Source organism: Cygnus atratus, chromosome 14, assembly GCF_013377495.2.
Source record: "Cygnus atratus isolate AKBS03 ecotype Queensland, Australia chromosome 14, CAtr_DNAZoo_HiC_assembly, whole genome shotgun sequence".
In the NCBI taxonomy this organism is placed as follows: domain Eukaryota; kingdom Metazoa; phylum Chordata; class Aves; order Anseriformes; family Anatidae; genus Cygnus; species Cygnus atratus.
Window position 1 is genome coordinate 13,288,442 of NC_066375.1, and position 16,197 is coordinate 13,304,638.

Consider the following 16,197-nt stretch of genomic DNA (forward strand, 5'->3'; position numbering starts at 1 on the left):
GCATCAAGCAGAAAACAGGTCAGAAAATCACTTAAATGTAAAATTGTTACAGTTTTTAATTGAGTTTTGGTTTCCAAATGCAACTTAATGCAAACAATAAGTAAAAATGAATTCCTCTAGGAAAAAAAAGCTATTAAGGATATGATTCTGTATCAACAGAACGTTAAGCTGGGTAATTGCTTACATATGTATAGCTTCGGTGCATGCTCCTAGTTGTTGAATAGTATCAAATTATAGGAATCAAAGAGAATCAACTGTTTTTAAAGGAAATGTCTAGAAGCTGCATACTGAAACAAGATTAAAATTCAAGATTTCCAGCTTGCTCGTTTAAGTCAGCAATTTTAATCACATTATTCAAGTCAACCCACCCTGAAACACACTTTATGAATAATACTTTAAAATATCCCAAACTAAACAAGACTGAAGTCCTCACCCGGCTCAAACATCTGGAATATTTTAAGTGACTGCGCGAATCTTTTTACTGCAAACAGAGATGTCTTTCTTGGTTTGTTTAATAAGGCAGTATGTTTGTCCTGCTGTGGCATGAACCTGTGCTGCTGTGCACAGTGGCAAGAAATTCCTGCAGCAATGAATGCCGTTTAAATACGTCAGAGCCAAGATTTCTGCTCTGGGGTTTGGACAGCCTTAGTCAAATTTTGTTTGGGAAAGTGTGAAGAAGCAGAAGTAGAAAGGTTTGTGTCTTCTCTGATGGGAACATCCTTAATTCAGTCATGCTGGATTTGTGAGTTCGTGCACGCTGGGATTCAGATCCTCTTTTTACTGCTCGCTGAAAATAACAACTGGGAGGACTGGTCACGTGGGAGTCACCCAGCCCTACTGGAGGCTGCTCCAGTGCTTTGCCTTTTTATGTTTCTTTTAAGTGAAGCCCGTCAGCCTTGTTCCTCTCCCCTGGCAACAGAGTGAACTAATGTGGCCAGATGCACCAGCAACATGAAAGCCAGAATATACTGTACTGTTGTAACAGGGACGTTTATTTCTGGCCGCGTTGGACAGATCAGGAGCTGCTCGAGCAGATGCCGTGGCTGCAGCCTGGGCTGCCCGAGTGCTTTTGACCTGGCGAGGAGAGCCTCTCGCTCAGCAGTGGGAAGGACCCAGCTTTTTCCTTGCCGTCTCCTCGGCCAAGTGATGGTCATGCTCGTGGAGGAGGAAGACGTCCCGTATGTTCAGCATGTAATGCCACTTTATACCTTTTTTTTTTCTTGCTGGCAGCTCCCTGCCTCAAGAAATGTCCCAGCTGCACGGCCTGTGACGGGAACAGCTCGGCCACCACAGCGCGTTGCTGCACAGCTCACCTTCTGAAAATGGGAACGTGCTCCTCTCTACGCAGGCGCGTAGACTAAAGGTCCCAGGAATAACAAGTGAAGGAGCAGTAGAGCAGTTGGGTCATGAGGCTCGCCCATGGATGTGTGCCCTTGCACCTGCATGCAGGGGAGGCGTAATGAGCCTGTCTTTGCTTCGTTTAAGACAGACAAACACGTCGGTCCCTTCACATATCAAACCAGTGCAACATCCTGCTGAAAGGATATGGTGGGAGAGAAAGAACAGCTATCAGAAATGCACCCAGAAATCCTCCAAATTGGATTTCTCCTTTTTATAAAACCATTTGTACCTGCTGCATGGCTTTAGGCTTTGAAATGTTTTTATCTGAATTGTGACAAACATTCGGGTCTTGCAAAGCAAGCACCGCATCCTTTGATCAGCGACATGTCTCTTTGGTCTTCAGTGGGTGGAATCAGTCCGGAGGTTCCCTAGATTAGAGGATTTTGTTTATGAGAACATGTATTTATCGTACAAAATAATTATCCTTGTCTTCACTTCCCTTTGATAGGAGATGCTACCTGTCTCCTACATGCTGTGTTGGTTTATTCTAGGCATCTTTTTAGCTAAAAGGAAATAAAGGAAAAACTAAAGAGGGAATCCTCATGGAGAAGAACGTGAGCAGCTGTGTGTCTGTCTATGTACTTCTGGGTGTGTGCAGCTGAGATCTCCATGTTTTTTCAGCTGTGATCCTACTTTCTTAAGCAGGCAAATTTATTACGTTAAGAGGAAAGTAAGCAAAATCAAGAAGAAGCAACCAAATACTGTCATCTCTCCATCCCTGTGCAACAGGTGGCCGTCATGATGTGTTTGTGGTAAATTGTGACCAAGAAAAAATGCTCTGAATTTCCCAACTTTTATGCGTTTAAAAGCAAAGTTTAATGTATTCTGTATATTTTTGTTGGCAGGTAGTAGTGATCAGTTATTCCTTTTAATACAATATTTCCAAACCAACACAACCTCGCCTCGGTACACTTGATATTCAGCACACCAGGCTGTACTCTGATGTATGCTTTGATTTCATTTTGGCAGCTGTGTTTCATGCTGCCTACCCATATTCAGCAGTCTATTCCCCTTTCTCCAAATAGTCTCAAAATCTACTCCTGATGTAGATTATTAATGCTTGCGTAGGAATCGGCGGGTAAGGTCAGCGTGGCATTTCTGCAAGGTTAAAATAGCACTTGTGGCACAAGGACGTTACCGGAGGGTTGGGTGGCCAGCAGTCAATAGCCTCTCTCTCGCCGTGTAGGATGAGGGTTTTTTTTTTGCGTGTTATTTATTTTTGTGTGGTTCTTTTGAGCAGGAGCGTGTGACTTCAGCTTGCCCTTTGTGTGCAAACCTGTAATGGTGTGCGTAGCCTAAAGCATCTGACCTTTGTTTGTAGGTCAGGCCGTTCCTGCAGGGTCACACGTACGACTAAACTTGCAGACAGGAGACAGAGAAGCCCGGCTTCCAGACAGTGAAAATGGAAAAAGTGACACGAGAGAAGAGAAAAGAAGAAGAAGGTACAGTGATGCAAAGCACCTGCCTTCACGCTGCATAGAGCCAAACTAGGAATTTTGTGCCTTTTATTAGCAGACAGGTTCCCTGGGGCACTCAATTGCTGTGTCGTCCGGAGACTTAATTGCTGGTTTATGGGTTCAGTCGTGCTGAAACTTGGCCTCCATCCTTTGTGATCCCTTTGGATGGTGGTAGAAGTGCCCTGAGTAGGTATTCAGAGATGCCTTTATGGCTTCTTGTGCCATGCTGCCAAAACTAAATTTGCAACCTGGCTTCTCTGAATGACATTTTTTCCTTTGAAATATCTACAGCAATCAGTCTGAAATTACTTTCTAAGCTTAAACCATCAGAGCAGCTGTGAGGGGCTTCGTTTGTGTTGACCTGAGTCCAATCCAGTATGGTTTTAGCTTGGTGCTCACATGAGTTATTGCTTTTGTTCCCCTTCGATCACACAGCCTTCCCTGCACCCAGGTTTGTGTTACAGTTTCTCTCGTGCTGATTTTCCCTTTGGCACACTCTTAACAAAGACACGTCCAGTTACTATTGGGAACTTTCCTTCCTGAAGTGCAGGGATTTGACGTTGCAAATAGCCTTTCCCTTGCTCCCTGTAGCTCCTCTTGTTTGGGGTATGGAGCTCATTAACTTCATGATGCCTCAGTGGTTAGCTTTCCTTTTTTTTTTCCTCTACAGGAGTGTTTACAGCTCAGATAAGTTCCCTGAGCCAATAAGATCGACAAAAAAAGCAACAAATTATTTATCTTTTTAGCATTTTTGTTAAATTTCTGGTTGAACTTAGGCTTGCTGTAATAAAGTTACAGCATACGATGATCACCAGAACTTCAGCTGTATATCTCTGCTAAAGCTTGCGATTCCTTAGCAACGATCTAGTGACACAGTGGTGCTTTCTCCTTTTTTCACATGAACATTTCCTATTTTTCTGTATTCCTACATGAAAGCAGAGGCATAAATTAATCAGCGATTCTTGCTGTGTTAAAGCTTGAGATTTTGGGTCTGCATGCAGATTCTGAAGCCTTTTGTGATTGTCAAGGTGAGGTGTCTGCAAACCACACAAAAAATACAGCACTGGGACTAACCTTTTGTTGAGTGCGGAGCTTTTTGAGTGTGTTTTAAGTGAGATATGTGCTGGTCTAGCTCTCTTAGCTCTTTTTCACCTGATATTATCCATTGCTAATATGTTGCAATGAAAATGTTACAGATAAAATTGTTCATTGGTGTAATGTTTTGTTTTGTTTCCTCTGCAAGGCTGGACAAGATGGATATTGACTCAAATTCGTTCACATCCCAGGAGCTCAAAAAGGCATTGGCTAAAATGAAGGAAAGTGAGAAGGCGGAAAGAATGGTAAAGACAGTTCCCTGTTTCTAAAGCAATGCACAGTATGCTGATGTGAATGCGCTGTGTAGCGTGTCTTGGGAATATGGTTAAAGCAATTACTTGGGAAAATACTGTCCAGACTAATCACCTGGTGAATATGGACCTAAAATACGTTTGCTGTTCTGTCAGTGGTAAAGTCCCCTGGGAAACTCTCACCCCTTTTTGCATGAATCCTGGGTTTTCTGTTAAAATGGAAAACTTCTGTTCAGGCCCATTGTATTCATTTCTAACTTAGAGGCCCTGTTTTGCAAGCTACTTATAACTACTTAAGTATATTGTCACATTTCAGTGTTTCCTGGCAATAATTATCCCATGGGTTGTCAGTGGGAGGGGGCTGCATGGTGGAGCGGGCTGGGATCAGCAGCTGCACAACAGCTCACCCATCGTACAGCGGTGCCTCCTGGTCTTAACTCAAGTCAGTGGGATCTCAGCGAGCAAACCAGGCATACGGTGTGCACGTACCCATCCTCACAAGCCATCCACCCACCAGATTTCTTCCTGCCATTCTTAGTATAGCAATGCTAACCTGAAATTATGGGATCTTTCCTGTGAACCCAGGGGAGGTGCAGTCAGTAAGCTCTCCGCTGTGACGCTGCTCCCCTGAGTTTTCTGTTTGGATACTGGTGTGATTAGACCTGAATTAATAACGCAGAAAAGTTGCTTGCAGACACCTGGGTGAACCCATGGGCTGATTTCCTTTCCATTGTTTGCATTGCATTTTTATCCATTGTTTTGATTTACTTGTTCATCTGCCGCAAAAATGTCTGCAAGCCCCTGAAGTGGAATGGATTTCAGTGTGAGGCTACTTGCTGTTCGTTATCCTCATTAGAGTGAGGAAGTACAAAAAGCACAGCTAAGGCTCTTTATTTTGGATTCAGTGATGGTGACAAGCCCCGGGATGTACCATCCCCTGCCATTGGCACACTTGGATCCAGAAGTGATCTTATGGTTTAAGTTTCCAACCTCACGCCAGGGTAGTAAAAACACAAATGGCTTTGGTGGAGCATAGGTTGAAGTTAACCTAAAGAAGCTGTAAACTTCCTGTTTAGTTACAGAAAGTGGACGATTCAAAGTCAAAGAGAGAATGCATGTGCTGCTTTCAGCCAGCTCCAGGCTTGGAGCTGGTCCCCAGCACAGGAGCAGCCACTGGCATGACACCGGTGGGATGAGTGACCTGCCAGGCTGATCACGGCCTTTGTCTCCTTCTCCACTTCCAAGTATTTCCTTAGGCCCTAGCTCCTCCTGCTGCCTTGACGTTGAAGGAAATTTGAGGTGCGAGTCAGGGCCATTGTCTTTGAGTCCCAGGAATATCTTTCCTCTGTTTGACATCAGGGCAATGTTTTGTTTTCTGTAAGATTATTTATGCAGCAGGTAGCATTACTGATAGCAGGACTTCTTGAAATGAGTGCCATTTAAATGCAAAAATTAGTGATACTCTATTATGTGAAAATAAGCCATATTTTAAAAAACCTGTTAGAATAGCTATTGTCCCAGCAACTGGGCTAACACCAGCTATATCTAATGGACCTAAAGTACTCCATTTAAAATCACTCCTGCAGGGAGCAAATTCATCCTTGAAGTAACTGTGTCAAAGTAAATTGAGTTTTACACCAAGCATGCTCCTGTATATGCTATTGCAAAAGCAATTCCTTCAGTGTGGCTGGAGTGGGGATAGTGTTCTGTGTATCTGTGCAGTTCCTGTAGTAATTAGGCCAGCAGTCATTAGCGCAGATTGTACAACTGCTACTAGATTGCCAGGGCTTTTACTTCCATTACTCTTCCTTGCTTTCTCCTGCTCTTGGGCAGTCCGTCTTCAGTCTGGCCTCTGCTTTCCTGTCCTCGTGCAGCAGCAGGCTCTGCCCTGCTGGTCCCAGTGTCACCAGCGCTGCTGCGGGAGGAGTGGTCTCTGCTGCCTCTGGGGCTCTCGAGTCTCTGGCAGAGCCTTCTCCTTCCCTGCTGCACGCCTTGCTGCTGCTCTTGGTTCATCGGGTCGCTCTGCCCTTGTGCTCCGTGTTGATCTGAAAAGTGCATAGGGTGTGGAAATGGGGTACAAAGCATTAGGTGCTAAGCTGCTGGGGGAATGTGCGCTGGTATCCACGAGCCATATTTTATAGACACACGAGGTCCTGGGCTTCCCAGAAGGGCCCAAACACCCAGGAGGCTGCTCCACGCGTCTTGGGCTGGGTTCAGGTGGATGAGTGCTGCACAGGGTTGTGGTGTGAGCCTCTGGGTGTCCGAGCTGCCGAACGCGGTCCACAGCTCTGAGACAGGTCCCACCACACGTGGTGCCTGCTGTGAGCCAGGGGCAGCACGGCAGGCAGCAGAGCGAGCTGCCAGAGGCTGCACCTGGGCAGCTGTCCCCTCCCCTGTCTTCAGGTCCTACACCTTCTCCCAAGGTACCTTCCAGCCCTGCCCTACAGCTCTGACACAGAGTGGTAAATACGAGACAGCCACGTTCCCCTTGTACGTCTGGGGCCGGGGTTGCTTTCTTTATCGCCTGCCTTCATATCTGCTTTCCTCCTGCTGCTTTCAAGGCCCACGAGGAAGAGGTGAGGAAGAAGTTCCGTCCCATACAGCAGCTGAAGGAGGAGTTTGAAAAGCTGAACGTGAAGATGGAGACAGATTATGAAATCATGGATAAATTAATCAGCAAATTCAACAGCTCTGCTTCCACACTGGATGAAAAAGTAGCGGCGCTTTATGATCTCGAATATTATGTACACCAGGTAACAAAAATGCATTTGTAACTACCATGTAAAATCCAGGGACTACGGTATAATAAACGTGGTTTTATTTTTCTTATCAGTATCAGGTAATACAAATTACTTAATTAGCATAATCCTGGGACAATAACAGATAGCAGAGGCTACTGCAGGCTTATTTTTTATCCGAGTTTGAATAAATCATCACTTGTAGCAGCAGCAAGCAGTTTCCTAGGGGTTAGTGTTGCTTGATTTGTTGTCTGTTCTCAGGCTTTTTTTCTTGTCCTCTCTTCTTTTTTTATATACTTGTTAATGTTATGAAAATGGGTTTTATCTGCCACTTTCTGGGTAAGTATATTGAAGGCTGCTAAAAAAAATAAAAATATTTTCTCGCTTCTTCCATGGAAAGCGTTTGTGGCTGCAAGTAGGTCCTCTTAGACCAGTTCACAGAGAATGTCTTCATACCAGGGAAGATGACAGACACCCAGAAGCCTGTATTTTGTCTTGGTGTGAGTAAGAACTGGCCTGCAGAGCCTCTCTCGCAGCTGGGCTGATGGCAGAAATGACTGAAGGCTCAGGCAAATGGCCAGTTGCTGAGCATCAGCTGAGCCATGGTAATTGGCTGTGCATGAGGTTGAATATCTCCTGAGATCTTTCTTCCTCTGGTTTATGCTCACACTCTTTCCCCCCCTCAGATCTCTCTTGCTCTGCTTTAAGCTCACACATTTTTAACCCTGGTTTGCTGCAGGCTCTGGGCATGCCGCTCTCCTCCATTGTGCTTGGTGCCTTCTCAGGCCGCAGCGGTTTGGTTGTGTGTCCGGGCATCGGGACTGTGCTCAGCCTCCTGGGAGAGGATGGGGCTTCTCCCTGCCCGGTGACCGGGAGGGACTGGAGCAGACTGGGAGAGTTTCCACTGTCACTGTCGGTGACTTTTGTTATTTCAGAGGGTGAACGAGAACTCTCGAGAGGTGACGGCGCAAGACCTTTTGCTGGAATGGCGTTTCTTACAAAAACAAGCACATTTTTGGGGGGAAGTTAGCTGAAGGAACAAGCTGCTGGGAATGGAGTCCCATGTTCCAGCTAATAGAAGCATTATTTGCAGGGCTCTTTGTCTTGCCTTTCCACATTAAATCTCTGTCATGCACACGCAGAGGCTTCCTTGCTGTTTGTTCTCAATGCTTTTGTTTCACTGCCGGCATCTGTCTGACTCAGAGAATAAGTGTGAACAATGGGCGCCCTAAGAGCTTCGTATTTCTACTCAGGGCTAATTCTGTCCAGTTAAGGGTGCCAGAGCATCAGGCCAGCATGCTAAAAAGCAATTCCCAAACACGCTGGGATGCTTTAGATCCCAGCATAACGTTCTGGATTATTCCAGCGTAAAACCCTGCCTGCTTGTGGCGCAGGATGGGGTGAGCCATTTCAGACAGGACCAGCAGGGAAACGATCTCCGCTCCCAGGGCAGGGCTCGGAGCATCAAAGGGAACCGCGTCCAGCATCAAATGGGTCAGAGAGGGAAATGGCAGGGAGGCTGGCACGGCGCACACAGGGCTCCTTTGTGCATCCATCACAACGTTGCTCTGTGCCCGCGCTGTCGGGGCAGATGGCTGGGCAACACCTTCTCATCAGGCAGGAAGCTGATAAGAAATATGACTTGTCTGTAAGCCAGCGTGGCTTTTCCTCCTCTTTCTTCTTCCAGCGAGTTGAATGTGTCCAGAGCATTATCTCCGCTCGGTACTGACTTTAGCAGCACCGGCTTAATGTAATTACTGAGCAGCAGCCAAGTGTGCCTGTGCCGCAGAGCGCTGCGAGGACCCAACCGGTCGGGAGCGGCGCCGTGCCCCTGGAGGCTGTGGGACGTCGCAGGTGTGGGGCCTGGGGCTGCAGGGCTGTGGGCACCAGCACGGGGTACCGGTGGCAGTGTGCCTCTGCTTTTGCTGATTATTCCTCTCCCCAAATACCTGTTGAGTGGGACATGTCGTGCCCTGCGGGGTTTGCAAGCGGAGGATTGTGCTTTGCTCCGCAGCGCGGTCACGGGCATCCTGGATGGGAAGCTGCCAAACCCTCCACGAAGGAGCAGAGGGGAACTGTGGTCAGGGCTGAGCTGGGGAGAGATGCTCTGCTGCTCCTGGAGAGCCAGCCCAAGGGCTCTGTCTGCTCGGCTTCGGGTTGCCAGCTCTGGTTTGCTTCTCATCAGTCAGGATTCAAGTTGGCATGTTTGGGAGTCCATCTTGGAGGAAGAGCAGGACGGTTTGGCTTCCTAGGTTATCCGTAATGCATAAAAAACAAATGCAAATGTGCAGAGGCCAGAGCATAACTCATTTATAAGCAGAGTTCACGGTGCTTGCACAGCAGTGTGCGGAGCCAAGCCCTGCTCATGCTTTTGCAGGCTCTTTCTCTCAATTATTTACTCTCCTTATCTTTCTCTCTTCCCTCCTGTGACATGCTACACCATTTCTCACTGCTAATTTCCTCTCCATCGCGGATGGTTGACATGCTGCTTTTCCTCGCTTTCATTTCCTAACATTTTCTCTCTCATCTCCCCTCCCCATTTTCCTTCCCTTCCAATTTGAAGGCGCTCCCTAAGTAACTGCTGTCATATTTGCTCTTCTCCCATCCCTCTCCTCTCCAACCTTGCCTGTGTACTTTACTCAAGAGCTCTTTTGATCTTTGCCTTTCTTCCGTGCTGTTTTCAGTGGACTGAAGCGAGGCACAGGCAGGCTGCCTCACAGCATCCTCTGCTCCCCAGAGAGGTTAATACCTTTGAGTTGTTGGGTTTGGGGCTTTTGTTGTGTTTTTTGGTGCCTTTTTTTTTTTTAAATTTAATGGTGAGGAAAGGAGCTCTCACAAGAGACTCCAGTGAAGGAAGAAATGTGGTTAAAAATGAATACATCTTCAAAATAAGCTTTACAGTGCACTTTATATTCTGCGGTCAAGGTCTCTCCCTGGCACTGCCGCTGCCCTGCAGGACTCTGTTCCCAATGAGGATACGGCAGCGGTTGATTTTAGCAGGACTGATGCTGGAAACTTTCTGTGGCACAGAGTTCCCTTCTAGACAGGCACTGCATAGCCTAACGAGGCGGTTCCCTCCTGAGCAGAAGTAAACGTCCAATTCTAGCCTTAAAACAGCCTCGTTTTTTTTCAATTTGAGCAATAAGAGCCCCCGCCGGTAGATGAATTTAGGTTGCTGCATAAGTTTCTTTGTAGACAAAGAGGGACCTGCAGAATGGTAAGAGGTCTGGCAGATCCAGTTTATAGGGATGGTTAAAAGTAGGACCTGAAAGGATCAAAAAGCTGCTGCAAATCCTGAATGAGCTACAGGACACCCCCGGAGACTGCCTTTCTGTTACCGGCTCTGCAGAGGGACAGCAAGTGACAGGTATTGTCCCAGTGGGGAGAACAGACGAGCCATAGCTCCCCAGGTCGTGCTTTGGTGAAGACAAGGCTGTAGGACACAAAACTGAGTAGCTTCTTCGTTCCAGAAAATGGCATCTAAACCACCTGACTTATGGCCACGTTTGGTGAAGGCACACGGTCGAGATAGAAATAACGCTAAGCATGACATCACTGCTGACTCTCAAAGAGCATTCAGACGTGGAAGTGATGTGTTAGTCCGACATATTCTGCACGCTTTGCAGTGTTTGTTCTTTCCTACCTTTTCAGATCAGCCCTCTCACTAAAACCAGGGAGGTCATTTTGCCCAGCTAGTTTCATTTTTGTTCTTTCTCCATCCACCAATATATGCTGTCTTTGTTTCTTTTGCAAGAGAGAAATGTTGAAATCGTAAACCCAAGTTATTTGCATAAGCAATTCTGAAAATTTGACAGATTTCCTTATAAGTTGCAAAAAAAGCCTTTAAAAACAAAATGCATTAATTTGAATTTGGACCAAATTTTCTACTTGAAGCATTTTGCACAGTTCCTCTAAATTTTGTTTGCAAACCACTCAGAGCCCTTTTCTAATTTTCTCCCTTAGAACAGATGTCCACTGTGATTTTTTTCTGGTTAGCCCCATGTTTGTTTAAAGTCAAAGACTGATGAATTTCCTGGAGGAATTCCCACTAACGTTTAAACTTTTCCCTAGTGGCAGTTACTCCAATATTGTCGGATTTAGAGAAATCATTGTGTAGGCTGCCCGAGGGAAAAGCTCCTCGCTAGTGCTCCCGAGCAGGGTCTGGCTTCTCGCTTTCCACGTCCGCAGGAAATTGTTGACCATGTTCATGACAAGTGCCTAGAATAGCCCGTGTACAGCGCTGCGAGCAGAGATGCTGCTGCTGATGTACCACTGCTGCTGATGGGCTCTTAAGCATTCCTAACTCCTGGTGCTGCAATTAGAGGATTAATTAATTAATCGCATTTGCAAAACACACAATTCCCTGGGTTCCCAGTAATGGCCTGCTCAGAGAAGAGAGCAGAGAATTTTCTTTTTTGACATCATCAGGCTTCCTGAATTGCTGAGGCACGTGCCGAGGGAAGTTTTGATAGCTAATCAAAGTATCAGCAATGCTTCCGCATTTGATAATAGCCACCTGTCAGCAGGCTCTGTTCCTGCAAACATGACGTCCATTCTCACAGGCAGTGTTGTATGAAACCAGCCACGATCGTTCTCTGTTAATTTAGACTTTTTAAAGCTCCGTGCTGGTGAGACGGGGAGGGATGAGCTGATGCTCGTTCTGAAGCAAGGCGCTGTTGAATGATGGAGTTGAATCTCGAGGCCGGTGGCTGTGGCTGTTTGGTACTGACGGGGATCTGCTCTCTCCCAGGTGGACAACGCGAAGGATTTCCTCTCCATGGGTGGACTCCAGCTCGTGATCGAGGGCTTGAACAGCACGGAGCCTGTCCTGAAGGAACATGCTGCCTTCGTCCTGGGAGCCGCGCTCTCCAGGTGAGCTCTGTTCCTGCCCAGCCCGACGGGCTGGGTGTGCTTCTCCTCAGCTCCCCTATTTATAGCCAGAGCTGGAAGCTTTTCTTCTTGTGACACCAAAGTTTCTTCTCCCCTGCCTAGCCCTTTTCTTGCAGCCCTTCACTTCCCCCAGGCTTTTCTTCAGCGCATCCTCACCCTGCTCATTAAACTTAGCCAGAAGTAATTCAGCATGGAAACCAAGATTGCTTTTTTTCCCTGATCTCCTTGTTTTTACCCAAATCCGAGGAGAATAATTCTTCCTTCCCCTCCTATCCCCTTAGCAGCCCTTTCAGGGGGAAGATTCTGAGGATGATGCAGTTATGAGCGCCCAGGGTGCTCTGTTCTCCCTTCTATTCCTTGCTCCAAAGCTGCTTTAGGATAGTGAGATGCTGATTTCAGAAATATAGCAGCTCCCATGGTCTTTGAAGGGATTTTATTTTTTATTTTTAGCCTCAGGGACACTTCCCTCTGACCTACAGGTGTAACCAAAGCAGTTTCAATTAGATACAGTGTTAGAGACTGATCTGGAGGATGTCTGTGATTCACTGGCTGATGGCTATTGCCCACAGGAACCTAGTCTGCCCCGTGCTAGGTGGGAACGTGTACCACTCAGGTGCACCCTGTGGGCAAGGTGGGTTTTGTTGGTGCTCTTTTTGTTTTACGGGTGTCTGGGCGTTGTTGTGTGCATGGGTATAGTGCGCATTCCCCTGCACAGAGACTTCAGAAATGCATTGGATGGACCCAAGCTTCAAGGTCGGAAGTGAAGACTGAAGATTGAAAGTCAGGACCATTATATTTGCTTATTTGTATGCCTAAAAATATGATCACTTTCTCCACCATTATAAATTATTTATCACTTAGTCTAATATATAGTCTACAAATCTGCATTTCTTTTGCAACCTTACACAGAATGCAGTTGGTCTTCAGCATGTACAGAGTAATGGGGCTTCACTGACAGCAGCAGGTCCCCTGATTTACACCAGGAAATGATCCAGCTCATGATTTGAAACAGAGCTCGCCTTATTGATTACAATAAGATACATTCCTTCATGGCAGAAGCATAGACCTGCTTGTCATCTGCTGGCATATCTGAATATTTGAAACTATAATTGTTTCCTTAGGGTTTTTGATGGCATGTGGATGTTTAATTAATTAATATGGTTCATGCAGAGGCTCTGGAAACACGTAAAGGCAACCTACAAAATAAAAAGGGGCTATCAAACCCTATCTTTTCGGATTTAGCTAATGTGACGTGATCAAGACTCAAGAAATTCATTCTCTCATGAGATGAGCATGTAGCACTGGCTGATGAAACTAATGTTTTTGCATAGTATTCCTCATTTTATTGGAAATGCCTTCCTTTGGACAGAAACTGTGTCTTTTCTAACGTGACAATATTAAAATACTGCTCTGAAAACTTTTAAGCCTTTTTTCTTTAAAGGACGTTCTGACAGATGGTAATTTTGAGTGGTTCAGATGATGTATTGTCTGAGAGCTGAGTTCCAAAATGTGAGGAATATTATGCTTCAGTTTTGGATTTGCTTTTTTCTCCTTGCTGTGCTTAAGCTTTCTCAGTAGACACCTACATGCCAACTCATCTGCTTTGTGCTAGCTGGTTAATTTATTTGTTCGTACCTTTTCTCAGGTTACTCCATGCTCTGCTTAAACTGCCAGGGGCATTTCATGTACTTCACGCTAAGCGTTTTCGGTTGTGCTTTGTTCTTTGGAGGGGTTGTTATTTATTTCCTTCCCTCGCAGTTGTTCCTGGGGGCCTCAGTCTGGTGGCAGGACTTCCCTGTAATTGCCCAGAGGTGCCGTAGCTCGCTGGGCTGTGGGGACATGATCTGATCTGTGCTCACGTGCCCCGTGCTGGTATCAGGTCTTCTGCTGGATGCTGAGCCATGCCTGGGCAAGAGGCGGCAGTCTCCTGCTTGCCGAGGGGGTCTGTGGCACCTCCCAGGTCCCTTCAAGTGAAAGCAGCCGGGTTGGCTCAGGCCAGCAGGTTCAAGCTAAGCAAACCTTCCCAGAGAAAAATCGGATTGTGATCGTAGCAGCTCCTCTGCCCAGCCTGGGAGGTCGGTAAGTCCTGGTGTAGCCGAACCTGCAGGAGGTCGTTTGTCTGTGGTGCTGTCTGTAGGTGAGTGGTGTTACACAGGAGAAAACCACAGGGCACTGAGTAGTCTCAGACCTGCAGGGGTCAGATCCAGAACTTTTAAACTGAAAAATGCTCAGGTTTTCTTCAGGTTTGCTTTGTCTGTAACTCTGACCAGGTGGGTGCAGGCACGAAGCAGGGGAAGGATGGAGAAACCAGCTGCATCACCCAGGTCTTACTCCTGCTGTTCAGAGAGGTCAGAGCCGTGTCCTCCTACAGAACCTGGTGATTTCCCAGGTTCACAGCCTAAAACTGAAGCTCTGATTTCCACCTCCAGGCCTGTAACTCTCACTGCAGCTCTTCCTCAATGCCAATGACATGCTGCAGGTGGGAGGTGGATTTATAGCAGTTCTTCCCTTGCTTCAGGAGCTGGTTTCACAGTGAATTTAAGTGCAACTGCTGTAGAAGGGCAGCAGCACTGCCTCAGGCTGGGTCCCGGGCCCTGCCTGCGTGCAGTCTGGTGGGGATTTGGCTCAGAGAGCTGAAAACCAAGCTGGGATAAAATGGTTTTCAAGTGGATCAGCAATTTGAGTCAATGGGCCACGTAGCTGGCCAAGATGCCGAAATCAGCAAAGGCAGGAGGGAGGAGGAGGAGGAGAAGGCACAGCAGGGGATGTTTGGGATTTCCTTGCCCTGATAGCAGTCTGGTTTATTTGGCTTAAACTGGTTTTGAAAAGCAGCCTTAGCACAGAGGAGTTTGGTCCCCAGAGGAAAGGGTCCCAGGGAATTGCCTGGATGGATGCGGTCCTCCAGGGCTCCGTCTGCGTCTACTTGTGAGCCTCTGTCTTGCGAGAGGGTGACTTGGTTCGGAAGAAATCAAGATTTCATCTCATTTCTCTTATACGTCCTTCATTTTAGACATGTGGGGTTTAATTGCCGAGCCTGTGACCAAACCAAACATCGTTCCATCTGGTGGAGTTCTCTGAGCGCTGCCCTTATTGCAACTCTGCAACCTCATCACAGCCTCACTGTTTTTAAACCTTTAACAAAATGTTTTCCATTCAGCAGTTTGCAAAAGTAAACTTCATTTGAACAATCCTCGTGTGCTCTGATTGCAAATAAAAGTTAAATGCACTAACAAAAATAATTGCTAGGCATGTGGGATTGTACATTTAGGTATCCATAATTCACTAACAGTATATGCCAATACACAACATTATCTGGATTTTCAGTGATTGCATTAGCATAAAAGCATGTTAGCATTTATCCAGTGGTACTAACATTTAAATATATATAAAGTATGAAATATTAAGATACAGCATTTTGGAGGCAAGTAAAACTACTGTCTGTAAAATGTTCTTGCATATTTCTGAAGGTACGCTCCGGCATCTTCGGATGACAATCAGCATTCGCACCATTGGGTCCAAACATTGCAAAAATGTCAATGTTTTATGCAAAGAGGAGCTATATTAAGCTAAAAAGATTGCTGATGAGAGAAGTGTCTTCTGATGTCCTCTAAGCTATTTACAGGCAACATCTTCCTTTGTTCGCAGCACAGCCAGGCCTCTGTGCAATTTGTATCTAGATGTTTCACAAGACTGGAAATGTTAGCCAGGAAGGATTACGTTTGTGCTTAAAAACTCAATTTTTAAAAACTTTACCACCAGGAAGCATTTTTCCACACCAACAATTTGAACATTTTAATATTTTGTAATAAAAGGATTTTTGTAATCCGTTTAGGAGGGGAACAATAATTTATGTCGAATGCATTCTTGAAGCTTTATCCCAAATGATCCCCATATGCTTAGGGGTGAATTAGAGGTGAAGAAGGAGAGGAGCTAAGCCATGCAGCCTGTGAGGCAAAGAGAAGCAGTTTGTATTTCACGGGGAGAGGGCAGAGAGGGCAAAAAGTGAGATTTTGGTGTGGCCTAAGTGGGAGCCAGGACCTGAGTTCTGTTCGAGCCGTGTAGCTGGGGACAGGATCTCCAGCCAGCGGTCTGATCTCGTGTGTGCCAGATGTCCTACAGAACATCAGGCAGTCCCCAGCACAGCCTCTTTGGGTGGGAGACCTTCCAACAAGCCCGAAGCTACCGGGATCTCGCTGTTCCCCATTTCGGCCCGGAATGATAAATCATGTGTTATGACTTGGCAAAGGCTTGGGAGTAAACCCGTCCCGGCTAGTAACCTGGGCATCGTCTGGCGGCAGCCTGGAAGTTTCCCAGACGTGTCTCATGTCAGCCCATTGCCTCTCTTATTCATTTCCCATAAGTTAC

The 16,197-nt window shown here is 46.4% G+C and overlaps 1 protein-coding gene across 6 annotated transcripts in view; it reads left to right on the plus strand.

Moving 5' to 3' along the window:
• The window catches only part of SIL1 (SIL1 nucleotide exchange factor), a 93,929-nt gene that overhangs the window by 48,524 nt on the left and 29,208 nt on the right, over positions 1–16,197 (plus strand). For all 6 annotated transcript variants that reach the window (XM_050713561.1, XM_050713562.1, XM_035562868.2 and 3 more), the window contains 4 exons: positions 2,723–2,843; positions 4,102–4,198; positions 6,766–6,957; positions 11,693–11,814. In XM_050713561.1, the coding sequence (XP_050569518.1) occupies positions 2,723–2,843; positions 4,102–4,198; positions 6,766–6,957; positions 11,693–11,814 (532 nt within the window). The remainder of the gene's footprint in view (positions 1–2,722; positions 2,844–4,101; positions 4,199–6,765; positions 6,958–11,692; positions 11,815–16,197) is intronic.